Consider the following 13,211-nt stretch of genomic DNA (forward strand, 5'->3'; position numbering starts at 1 on the left):
GGGGGGCACAGACACCCCAGGCTCGGATCTCGGGGGGGGGGGGGGGCAGAGACACGCCAGGCTCGGATCTCGGGCGGGGGCACAGACACCCCAGGCTCGGATCTCAGGGGGTGGGCACAGACACCCCAGGCTCGGATCCCGGGGGGGGGGGCAGAGACACGCCAGGCTCGGATCTCGGGGGGCACAGACACCCCAGGGGGGGGGGGGGGCAGAGACACGCCAGGCTCGGATCTCGGGGGGGGGCACAGACTCCCCAGGCTCGGATCTCGGGGGGGGGGCAGAGACACCCCATGTTCGGATCTCGGGGGGGGGGGGGCACAGACACCCCAGGCTCGGATCTCGGGGGGTGGGCACAGACACCCCAGGCTCGGATCCCGGAGGGGGGGGGCAGAGACACGCCAGGCTCGGATCTCGAGGGGGGGGCACAGACACCCCAGGCTCGGATCTCGGGGGGGGAGGGCACAGACACCCCAGGCTCGGGGCTCTCCCAGGCGCCGGTTCGCTCCTCGCTCGCTCGACCCGCGGCTGCCCCTGGCGGCCGCCCGCGGCGCTGCGCGGCAGCTGCCGGTGCCGAATCTGCGGCGCGCGGCCCGGGCCTGGTCCCGGCGGCCGTGCGGAAAGTGCCGCGCGGTGGCGGCAGGGTCAGTCAGTCAGGCAGGCAGGCAGGCCGGGGGCTGCGCGCCTGCGCCTGGCGGGCGGGGTGGGTGGGGGAGGCGGGATTTCATCATGCGCCGGGGCGGGCCGCGCCGCGCGCTGCTCCATGCCGCCCCTTAGCGCCCTGCTGCCGCCGCCGCTGCTCTCGCTGCTGCGCCGCCGCCTGCTCCCCGCGCTGCCGCGGCGCCCGCCGGCCGCCCCGCTCTGCGCCGCCCGGCCGCCGGCAGCGCCGCGCACCCCCGCGCCCGGCCCGGCTAGCGCCGGCATGGACCGACTCGCCGCCGAGGCGCTGCTCGCCCCGCTCCGCCAGGCGGTGCGGCAGCAGGTACCGGGCCGCCGTGGGTCGGGCGGGGGGCTCCCCCGCAGGGCTCTTGCCCCAGGCCACTGGGTCCCGGGGGGTGGGGCGGCGCGGCGCGGCCCCCCTATGGAGCGGCGCCCTATAGCGTTCCCTCTGCCCTGTGCAGCTGGGGCCGGGGCGGGGCGGCCCCCCATGGAGCTGGGCTCTATCGCATCCCCTCTGCCCTGTGCAGCGTGGTCCCTCTGGGCGGGTCTGTGTGTGTCTTTCACTCTGCAGGGTTGATCTCTATAGGTCCCCTTTTACCCTATGGACCTGGGTCCATGTAGGGTGTATCCCCCCCTCCCCATATTGAGCTAAGTATATATGGTGTCTTCTCCCCCATAGAGCTGCCTGGTCTCTCCCCCCATATAGAATAGGTCTGTATAGGCTTCCTCCCCCCTCTTCAGAGGCGGGTCTGTGTGTTGTCTCCTCTTCAGTTCCCCAGAGCTGGGTCTCTGTAGGGCTCCCCTCAGTGTAGAGAGCTGGGTCTGGGTATGGTCTTTGTGGTATATGTGTATGTTCCCGGTGTAATGGTGGGACTGCCAGGTTCCCTTTTAAACAAGGATATTAGTCTCTCTCTTGCCTCCCTTTTATAGCTGGGTATATATCCATATAGTGCGTATATTTCCTGTTATAAAACTGGAAACATATGTCAGGCCCTTCTATCCCTGTTATAGTTGATCTATAGCTGTGTTTTCTTTCTCATCTAGAGGGATCTGTGTATTCCCCTTCTCCTTACACAGCTAGATCTATATCTGTGCATCCTTCTCATATACCTCTTACGGCTTCTGGATTCCCCCTGCCTTTTCATAGCAAGATTTAGATCTATATGTGCTTGGGTTCCCTAGTATGTCGTCTTAGCATAGCTCGATCTGTGTAGTCTCCTGTTTAGCTACACGCATGTGCGTGTATTCCCTATATGTTGGTGGATCTGTGTGTGTGTTTGCCCCTTACATATTTCCGTTATGTAAGTGGTTTTCTGCTTTTTTAATTACACCACTACTTTAGTGAGTTTTTGTTATGACTCACTGTATAACAAATTGAGTGCCTTAGTGGGGAATCTCCTAGTAAGTACAATTATAATTGCTAGACCCAGCTGACTCATCTTTTCCCCCCCATGCCAGTGATTTGGGAGTTGCCATCTGCCTTTTAAAACAGAAATATGCGAGGGCCCGCTTCCCCCATGCTCTTGGGGGTGGGACAGAAATGTGGGGTATCAGAGGGAGCTTTGGGGATGAATGATGCAGATGAAACCAGTCAGTGTGATGTGCCACGGAAATAACCAAAGGAGGGTGTTTAAGGTGTCTGTGCAATAGAAATAGAATAAGGAAGATAAATGCTCTCATCCAATCCAAATGGAAGGTAGAAGCCGTCTAATTAAACCTGAGGGAGCCTTGACCTAGAGAGTGAGTGTCAGAGTCCCAATGCCACCAAGCGGATGTCTCTTCCTGCAGCAGTGCCTGATGCAATAAGCTGCTGTGATCCAGGGGTGGATCCCTCTCTGCTTCGCTGTTGTATGGGACAAAACTGCAGCAAAATCTGCCACATCAAATGGTGCTGTGCGCTCCTCCTTTGGGCTGGGCTCATGTCTTTAATTAAATTGTGTCCAGTCAGCAAGCATAATTGTTTGCTTCATTTTGTTTTTCTGCCCTGTGTGTCTGAGTCTGTTTTTCCTTGTCAGTCGGGACAAAGAGCCACTGCATGCTGCTTTTTTTGGTGCTGAATGCAAAGCAGTATGACAAACTCTTTTTGATTCTGCAGTAGTTTCTTAGATTCTCTTTGCCTTGACTTTTTCTTTCCTTGCAGACCCCCTACCTCAACAAAAGGGGGTGGGGGGTTGGTTTACTATTTTTTTTCCATTCAGATCCCTCCCTCTGCCACGTTAGCCTGGAACTGCAGTTCAATTCAACCCATCAGCCTTGGAGTGAAATTCTCACATTTTGATGAAACTGGTTAACAGGAAGGAAGCAGTCAAGTGCAGTTGCCAGCTTTCTTTATCCATTGTGTACTAGTAGCTGACATGTTAAGTTTATTAGCTCAGCCTGTCACATTTTTTGCTTCCTCTTTTCTTTTTAATTTACTTACTGTCAACTCTCTCGCTTTATAAAGTCAGCACCCTCTTTCTCCAATCATAGCTGCAGCCTGTGTTTCCTGTCTCATTGCCTGTGTGCAGTGATCTTAGTAGGGCTGAGCATCGTGCAGGGAAACCGATTGTAAACAAAGCTGACAGTATAGAAAAAATAAAATCGGGTTCACGTTTTTTTAAATGAAAGAACAAAAGGTAGAGGAAAGATGCTAAACTGGGAGTGTTAAACTAGGGAAGTTATTGATTTCTGCATATACTTCACACCTGGAGCTGTCTCCTATTCTGTCCCTTGCCTGTCAACATTCCTCCCTCAGTAACTCAAGATACATGTTTTTTGGCTAGATAACTCCTTTTTTAGTGGGGTGGAGGGAAAGACTGTTAATTTACTTAAAGCCCATGCTAGAAGCACAACCAAGCTGTCTACAGCCACTGAAGCTTAGTCTTGCTTACAATTTATACTGACGCAGCTACGTTTGTCAAAGGTGTGAAAAAACCCACCCCGACCGACATAGCTATGCCAACAAAACTTCCTGCATAGATGCAGCTATGCCAACAGAAGACTGCTGCTGTGAGTGTAGCTAAGGTTGTTCAGGCAGGTGGTGTTTCTACACTGGCAGAAATACTCCTTCTGGTTGGTGTCAGCTGTGTCTACAATAGGGGGCTATGAAGTGTAGACATCGTCCCAGAAATGTGTTATAAAACCATGTTATAGAGTGCCTTGGGGTCAATAATTCCACGATTGTTTGCTTATTGCAGTTTGTGGGTGCGGGGAAGGGAAACCTTCCCAGAACTCTTGCAAGATGATGGTGATTAGTCTGATTCCAAAGCCGTAGTGCGTCTTAGTCTCTCATAAATTTGTATTAATTTCCTACGCTGCTTTAACCTGCTGTCCTGAAAAAAGTATGGATCTCTTTTCCATGAACATCCAAGAGACACTAATAACCAAAATAGTGTTTGTGCCTATTCAGATGGACTTTTTTTTTTAAAGGGCGTGTATTCACATACTGAGATAAAAATTGCAAGTGGGTGGGAAACAGTCACTTCTGAGATTCTTTAACGCTATCAATCTCAGCTGATGATCACTTTCGGATTTCAATATGTTCCACCACCTCCACTACCTTGGCCAGTTTCTATGTGGTGCAGAAATTCTCTTTTTAGGCAGCCCTCGGAGCAGAATGTCCCACATGCTTGACTATCAGAATGGAATCCACATCTCAGATTATTCTGTGCTCTTCCTCAGGGGGAACTGGTAAGAAAGCTGAAAGAAGAGAAGGCTCCCCAGGTGGATGTAGACAGAGCTGTAGCAGAACTCAAAGCTCGGAAGAGGATCTTAGAAGCCAAGGTGAGTCTGAGAGTTAGATCTGTGGTCTAGAGAGTTTTGCATGAGCATTCTTGAATTCCTACAGTCAAAGATTGTTTTTTTTTAAAATGCATACATTTAAAAAAAGAGGTGCTCGAAAGCTTGTTTCTCTCACCAACAGCAGTTTGTCAATAAAATATATGACCTCACCCACCTTGTTTATCCTAGACCATCTTGACTAGAAGGTATTATGTTGCAATCTACTTTTCTAACTTAGTTTGTTGCTGTATCAGCAGGGGACTATTTAATCTCTTACCTTTAATTATAAAATGGTTAATTCGATGGATTAGATGGCAAAGATAGTGATTGAGACTACTTGATAACTTTCCTTTCCTTAGACCTTATTTCCTCCTGTGCTGCTGACACATCAATCAGTCCAGTTCCTTCACTGACTCAGCTAATAATTAGAGAATCAAACCTAAATATTTCAATTAGTTCTTCAAAGCCGGCCAGAGTGAGAAGTTATTTGGCTCTCAAGTCAGCAGCTATGACTGTAGATGCACAGGGAGGCAATCTGAGTAAGACTTGCTCATTGTTCAGAGTGGAACCACGCTTTAAAACCCACGATTTACTCATTGCTGGTCTCGGTTACAGTGACTAATTTTTGAAATCTCAGTTTTATTTTGTAATCCTGGTAATCTTGGCGAACTTCATTCAGTGAGGTAGTGAGTCAGGTTAGGAATCTTGGCACCCCTATCAGCCACTCCTTAATCATGGGAAAGATGTGTAGGAGATGCTGCAGAGGCCTATTTGTCAGGTTACACAATTTGTGTGGGCTGTTTTCATATTTATTCCAGGATGACCTTGCAACCTCAGCATGTGTCCTTGTGAGCATAAGTCTCGATTATTGTCATTCCTGTTTGGCAAGGCTTCCAGCGGTGCCTGTCCGTTGGTTGCAACTTGAGTGGAATGCAGCAGTGTGGATGCCTCCTGTTTTGAGCAACTAGACAACATCACACCAGCCCTGTGTCTTCCACATGGGCTAGATGTAAAAGGGAGGTGTGGCTCTAAGTGGGCACTGTTGACTTCCAGGCCTTTAAGAGCGTAAGGCACGTCTTGTGTTTGAAATCTCCTCTGGGTATAGTGGGTATAGGTGCTCAGATACTACCTTGGAACCTGTTGTCATCTTCTCAAGCCAGTAGATGACTGAACCCTTATGCGGGGCCGAGGATGTAGACATCCCCCTTCCAGCTGTTGCATGCTCCCCTCCCCACTTCTTAAAAGAGACTTCACTCCTTACTCGTAGTAACTGCAGCATAGCCAGCTTAGCATTGCATCTCTAACGGTGGCCCAGCAGGTTCTGGTGATGGGGCATGGAATCGCCTACATTCTCGTATTGTTTCGGGTCCCTCCTGAAGCAGTGACCATTTTCATGGCCATTCAGTGTCAGCCCATGCTTGTATCATTTCCCTCTTCCCCATCTCTTTGTCAGAAACTCTTTCCTCCCACGGTTTTGACAGGTTTATAGTCCTTAGAGAATGTGTTTATCTCCTTCCTCACTTTCTCAATCTGTACTTTAAAGCTATTGTTTTTGCACGGTCAACAATCTTTGTTTAAAAAAAGCTGATAGGAATCTCATCAGGCAAATTTGCATACAAATGGGAGCTGCAGAAATGCCTTAGCATCTTGGAAAATCAGGCCTCTTTTGTTTGTGCTTTAATGTGGGAGCACCCAATCTTGGAAATTTCCAGATGGGTAGCTGTGTTAGTCTGTATACAGCAAAAACAGCGAGAGTTCTGTGGCACTTTAAAGGCTAACAAATTTAATTTTAGTAGGCATAAGCTTTCGTGAGGCTCAGCTCTGAAGAAGTGAGCTGAGCCTCACGAAAGCTTATGCCTGCTAAAATTAAATTTGTTAGTCTTTAAAGTGCCACAGAACTCTCACTAATCTTGAAAATGTTGGCCATAACTCTTTAGGTTAGTGGTATAAGCCAAGGAACATTCAGAGTAAAGGCTTTAACCTTTCCAGAGTATCTTTGTTCACTTTATGTAGTTGTTTTAGAAACAAAAAATTTTGTAGGTCATTTGTCAGAATAGATTAATTGCTAAAATGTGTTCATAGGAAAAAAGCTACTGTCGTCAATGAATGGGGTGAGTGCTCACATACCACAGTGATGGGCTTGATTTAAGAATCTATTAGATGGGTAGACTGAAATTCCCATACACTTGTTTAATCTAAAGTAGGTGTTCTCTCGCATGTCTTTTGTCATAATATGTGTTGACAATAGTTATTAAAACTTAATGGGGAAAGTAACATCTAAGGCATATTGTCTGAGTCTAAACTGTTGGTTTTTATTACAAGCATCATGCTACAGTAATCGTATATGGAATACATGCAGCTGTATTTGCTCTGTCTGATATTTGACTTCAGATAACATGGGGAGGAGGATGGTATAAAACAGGGCTCGACAAACCCCGGTTGCCATGGTGCCTAGAAATTTAAGTCTGATGCCTAGTATTTCTCCGGGGGGAGTGGCCACCACGCTCCGGCCAGGGCACCACTGCGCCCATGTGGCAGGGCTGTGAGGGGGGAGCGTGGCTGCTGCCACTGGGCCCGTGTTGTGGGAGAGGGGTGGGGAGAAGGGACAGGGCCAGGAGGGGAGAGCGGCCGCTGCGCTCCGGCCAGGGTGCCCGGCCGCTGAGCCCACGTTGTCAAGCTCCTTAATTTTTGGGCTGGCTCCTAGCTCCAAAACAAATTTGATGAGCCCTAGGCTTCAGTCAAATGCTACAAGTAGACATCTGGTACCGATAGTTTTTATATTATGTTATACAGACCTCCAAGTGTCTTAGAGGAAGCATGCTTTAGAAGTAGTCATTGCTCGTTGTACAGATGACTAGGAAATGTCTCCTCAACAGATCACAACATGGATGCTCTTCACAGTTCTCGTTATCAAAGACCCCTTGGTATCCAAAACCTCCCAATACTTGTGCAAATGTTTAAGCTCACAGAGCTCGCTTTTCAAACTTGGTGGCTAAATCTTGCCTTTGGACATTCACCTTAGCAGTTAGGCATGTACATTCCAATTTGAACATCCCGATCCAGGAGGTGGACATTGTGATTGGGTGCCTGTGAAGGCTACTTTCCAACATAGACCATTTTGTCTCATAATGGGGAGGATTCATGTTACTGGAACCATTATTTAATTTTCCCTCCTTGTTTTACAGGAGCTGGCTTTACAGCCCAAGGATGACATTGTGGACAGAACTAAAATGGAGGACACTCTGAAGCGGAGGTTTTTCTATGATCAAGCTTTTGCTATTTATGGAGGTACAAGCTTAAACCAATTTAAATTCTAATCCCTTTAGGGCAGAGTGTCTCTCTACACATTTGTGAAGTGCCATGTTCACCTGAGATGCTACGTTGATGATGATGATGATGATGATATTATGAAACATCAGTGGTTTTTTGAAAAGTTGGCTTTTCCCAGTCTCCTACTTGAGTCTCTAAACTTCTCAAAAGTCACCTTTTTTCTTTCAATTATGTGTGGGCATGAGTTCCATCGTGTGCTTTTGAAATGCAAATAGGAGGATCAGAGAGAGAATGTAAGCTGACTAGGGAACTAATGGAAAGAAAGCGGCTGGAGATTTTTTTAAAAGCCAGGTGATCACCTTTTTTCCTAATATCTGTACGTCTTTCTCTGAACTTTCCTGGACAAGCTAATGTTAACATATCACTCCAACACCAGATTCTGCTGCTGCTTTCGATCCCGTTGCTGTGGTGAACTCTTGTAAAGGAGTTGCACTGAGCAAGTGGTTAAATGTGGCTTCAAAACTTTTCAGATAAACAGGTGTGAGTATGCATTAGAGTAGAGCTGTCTGTCAGGCTGTATGTCCTTCCTGTTTGATCTCCGATTCTGGAGTAAATTTTGTGTGTGGCATTTACTGGCCAACACTCTGGGCCTTTCTACTCTTTTCTTTCACTGTAACATACTTGCTACTCTCCTTTCATCTTTGAGTGTAAACTGGTGGGTGTATGAATGACGCATTCTGTTACAGTACAGCTTCTCCATGGAGTATAAAAGTGTCCACCTTCTCTCTATTCACTCCCCTCTTCAAATAGATTTCTTCCACAAACTCCCCAGGAATAATCCACTGGAGGAGGAAGTGTGGTTTGTATATTTTACGGAAAATATATCTGAATCTACGTGTTTTGGCCAAAACCTGATCACCCAGTGCATTGTAGGACTGAACTGTATTAACTTTCTCATTCAGGGCTCAATTCTTATAGGTGCTTCCACTTCCAGCACTTGTCAGGATCGATCCCGCCCATTGTAAGCTTTCTAAGGCAGAGCCTATTGCATTCTGTTTCATACGAAGCAGCTCATACTCAGAGGGTGCTCAATAAATAACCCTGGACTGACACTGAAACATTTGTAGTTGGTGGGTTTTCCGGGTTTTTCTATCAAAACAAAACTGCCATGTAAGATTGCGTGAACCACGTTTTACTTCTCTTGCAGGTGTTAGTGGCCTGTATGACTTCGGGCCTGTCGGATGTGCTTTGAAGAACAACATTATCCACGCGTGGAGGCAGCACTTTATACAGGAAGATCAGATGCTAGAGATAGACTGCACCATGCTCACCCCAGAGCCAGTTCTGAAGTAAATATGGGCCCTTCTCTCTGTAGCGTGTGTTTGTTTCTGGTAGTGCTAGGTTTCTTCACCAGCCTCTGTAAAAATATCCACAGGAGTATGAGACTAGCTCGCCCAGTTTGCTACCCTGTTGCCCTATAACGATGCAGAATATCTAGGTGGCTGTACTAAGCCAGGTAGTTAGTGGAAGCTGCTGTTCAAATAGGTATCTACCTAAGATTTGTATATGGGCCCCATTACCATACTAGCTGAGAGTTCCACAATCTCTAATGGATTATCCTCCTAGTACCCCTGTGATTTAGAGTAGTGCTCTTAATCCCATTTTACAGCTGGAGGGACTGAAACACAGAGACTATGGTTTGCCGAAGGGTCTCCCGGGAAATTTGGTGGAGCAGAGACTTGAACCCAGATCTACCAAGTTCTAGATTAGCAACTTAACCACTGGACTTTGCTTCCTCTCCATGTGGAAGCATGGCAGAAACCACCACTGTATCAATTAACAGTATGACTAGTGGTAGTGAATGGTGCCAGCCCCGGAGACTGAAGTCCTTTGTTTATCCACAGCCGAGGTAGAGCACAGAAAGCAGCAAAGCAATAGGCCTTACAAAGCTCCCGCAGTGTGCCTCAACCCTGCCTTGGAGGCAACACCTTGAAGGGTGAGAGTGCAATTCAGTCTCCATTCTTCTCCTGTCCCTAGCACCTCTGCTAAAACCGCCAGTCAGGGTGCACAGTATGCTCATGGCTTTATGGTGCGGTGTGGATGCTTACCCTCTGGGAATTGGGCTGAGACTACCAAGTCACTTCAGATGGGTCACTGGGCCATCACTGGATACTAAAGACTGTCACCAGGTAACAATTTGGGTCACACACAAACCAATGGCATAAGAGTGAATATCCATATGTCACTACCAGTCACCTGACCCTTCGAGTTCCCCTCACAAATGCATCCTTATCTTGCTCCAGTAATAATGCAGCGAACAGAAGAGAGAACATAGTGCTATTTGTTTGGCCCAGCATATGAATCTAAAATCAATTCAGAGGGTATCCACCCTTTCTCAATGATCCTTATGGCCATAGACTATTTCTAATGAAACTACAGGTTTGTAAACTGAAGCAAGAATGAGCCTTCACTTTGGTTGCTTGGTTTAGAGGAGATCTCTTTAATGTCAGTCTTTGTTGGGGACTCACATGCTACTCTGATGCTGTCCAGTGACACAACATTTGAGGTTCTAAAGTAGTGTCTTCTATTCCAGGACCTCTGGCCATGTAGACAAATTTGCTGACTTCATGGTGAAAGACGTGAAAAATGGGGAGTGTTTTCGGGCTGATCATCTCTTAAAAGGTACATTCTGAGGCCGGGACTTTCTGAGAGATTTCTTGTGAGTGCTTTATGTTCCGTAGGGGAATATCCTGCTTTAGGGAGATAGACGAGATGACCTAATATGTCTCTTACATATTAATGTCTATAGTTCGCTAAGGGAGACATTTGCTCCAGTGCAGATGACCCTTGCTATCTTTCCATCCCATTTAAACATCATGTTACGTCTGAAGTGGTGCATGCGACCTCTGCAATGGAGTGACCTTCACGCTGTAGAAATACTGTGCAGCCAGGATCCCTTTTTTATTTTCTAATAATTCATAGATTAGTGCCAGAAGGGACCATTGGATCATCTAGTCTGGCTTCCTGCATAACCAGGCCACCCTTCCATCTAACAAACCTAAACAAAGCACCTAACGGCCTTTGGCCTTATTTTTCTTACTGTTCTCGTCTTGGATGAAACTTGCTTTTTGAGTGAGTCTCAGGTTAAATTCACTTGAGAGGTGGTTGCAGGACAGAGCTGTTGGACTGCACTTATTCTGTGGAAGGGACTTTTGAAGGGTACTGTGGAACTCGATATGCTCAGAATCTAGCTTATGTGGGGGTTTTAAACACATACCCTGGGCAGTTTTTTCAGGTTGCGAAGTCAGTGTGATTCTTTACATCATTGGTTTGTATTAAATAAACCATGGAATCCTAGGTATTGGCGATGGAACAGATCTGCGCCCTGTCCAGTGCCTTGTCAAGTGAAGGATAGATGCAGTCTAGCTTTAAATGGCTCATGTTAAGGGGGCTTCTATCATCCTCCTGGCAATATTGTTCTGCGGTCTAATAGATACTAGCATTAAGAAATTATCTCAAAATATTCAATTTAATATTTCCTTTGCCTTTATGTAGAACGCTAACCAAAGGTGCGTATGTTCCCTCTATGGCTGATCCACCTGTTTTACTATCTGCTAGTGAACTGAATCGTTTTGCTCAAGTAGTAGAGATCTGTACTTTGGATCTAGAAGCCCTGGGTTCACTCCCCACTGATGACTTGCCCTGTGGAGGGTCGCTACACTGTATTTAAAAAGAAAAAGAAAAGGCTATACAAGCCATTCACTGTGGATTTGACCATGTGTGCATGAACACATAATAGAAGGAAAAATCCTTCTGAAATGGGAACAGATTTCACTCTCAAACTTCCAGTGTGGGTTTAAAATACGGGGCAGGGAGGAAAGGGTGAAAAAGGTTCTGTTCGCTAAATATATACAACATACCCAATCATGTTCTCTAGTTTCTTGCTGAAAGAGACTATCAGAAATGACAAACTGGAAACATTGGGCCAAATCCTCATCTGGTGTAAATCAGCATAACTCGACTGACTTTGGTGGAGCTACTGTGATTTACACAAGCTGAGAACGCCCATTGCGTTTTGTCCGGTGGCAGTGTGTGTGTACTCGCACGCTTTACAGCCCTCTCGATTCCTTTAGTTTTAGGGTTGGAGTGGTGCAATCAGACTGCTCAAATATGAACTGATTCCATACTTGCAATTCTTACAGCTCATTTACAGAAGCTGATGTCTGACAAGAAGTGTACAGCTGAGAAAAAGACAGAAATGGAGAATGTTTTAACGCAGGTCAGTGCTTGAACAGAGGATGATGAAAACTTAATAGTCACATGTGGCACCGGTGAGGTGCAGTACAAACATCCAAGAGTCTCATCATGGTCCATCTCCTAAGAGATGGAACGTGTTCTGCTTCCCATGTCTGTCATGAACTTTCCACTGGACACTGTTTTTCAAGCAGACATGAAGGCAATAGCCTTACATGTAAATGTCTAAATCAAGCACATCCTCTAAGCACATCAGCCTCCTAAATGTACTTAATAAAGTGCTGCTTTCATTAAAGGAAATGTTTTATTGGAAGACAGGTCAGAGGGCCCTGTCTGTGTCAAAGCCATTATAACTTCACTCTGTGGGCTGAGGACAGGATTTGTGGACTATGCTCAGAGGTCTGCGTGCTATGTGCACTTTAATATCCCATAAGGCTCATTGTGCCTCTGTGTACGGGAGTTTTTTTGGTTAAGCAGATCCATCCCTTATTGCTCTTCAGAGGGAGACTCTGGTCTCATGCATGCTACTGCAGCCTTATGTTTGTAGATCTTCTCCAGAGAGCATCTCCGTTCCCAGCTTGGTGAGGAGGATTACACCTCTGTTGAGCCCCTGCTCTCCATTCCTATGCAAGTCTCATCCATTTGGGACCGATGCAAGGGATAGGAAGTATATCTGAAAGGTTTGGTGGTAGCTTTTTAAATGATTTTTGTACTGGATCAAAACCTTTAGTGATGCCTCTGCTTCTGAACACTTGGGAATTGTTTCCCTGTATAAGATTCCCAGTGTGTGATAACTCTTGTTTACCATTAGAATTGTTAGTGCTGCAGGCTAACATTCCTGGGCTGCAGTGTGTAGAGATTTGTCTTCATTTAGTTGTTTGTTTTTAATGTTCGTTCCCATGGCTTTTAGGCTAAGTGCTTTCACAGCTGCATACAGCACAAATGGCTCTCTCCAGATATAGTACTGTGTATATCAGCGTATTGCATCACTGAGTCCTGGTCAATAACTCTTCCACAGTACTGCACTAAACTCTGACCCTGTTATGTTTGTCCCTTTGTGCCGACCTCTGCTGTAGCTGGAAACTTGATATAAAGCTGGCATTGCTCTTACAATGTTAGGGAGATTCTGCTCCTAGTTTGGGAGCTCTCTGTTATGCCTGAGATCATAGAAGTTAGAGATGGACAAGGCCTTTTTGATCACAAAGGCAATTTCTCAGTTATCAGTGCCACTGTGGGCTATTACCCTGACAGAGGACATATCTAATATTCAA

At 46.7% G+C, this 13,211-nt stretch overlaps 1 protein-coding gene across 1 annotated transcript in view; it reads left to right on the forward strand.

Moving 5' to 3' along the window:
* Positions 1 to 809: 809 nt before the first annotated feature.
* GARS1 (glycyl-tRNA synthetase 1) overlaps positions 810 to 13,211 on the forward strand; it is a 37,310-nt gene continuing 24,908 nt past the window's right edge. The window contains exons 1-6 of the mRNA XM_067530442.1: positions 810 to 979; positions 4,318 to 4,419; positions 7,602 to 7,704; positions 8,894 to 9,035; positions 10,280 to 10,368; positions 11,889 to 11,965. Coding sequence (XP_067386543.1) covers positions 920 to 979; positions 4,318 to 4,419; positions 7,602 to 7,704; positions 8,894 to 9,035; positions 10,280 to 10,368; positions 11,889 to 11,965 — 573 coding nt within the window. The 5' untranslated portion in view covers positions 810 to 919. The remainder of the gene's footprint in view (positions 980 to 4,317; positions 4,420 to 7,601; positions 7,705 to 8,893; positions 9,036 to 10,279; positions 10,369 to 11,888; positions 11,966 to 13,211) is intronic.

The sequence above is a fragment of the Emydura macquarii genome, unplaced genomic scaffold (genome assembly GCF_026122565.2).
Source record: "Emydura macquarii macquarii isolate MOO-44397 ecotype Brisbane River unplaced genomic scaffold, CSIRO-AGI_Emac_v2 contig_3080, whole genome shotgun sequence".
NCBI classification, from domain to species: domain Eukaryota; kingdom Metazoa; phylum Chordata; order Testudines; family Chelidae; genus Emydura; species Emydura macquarii.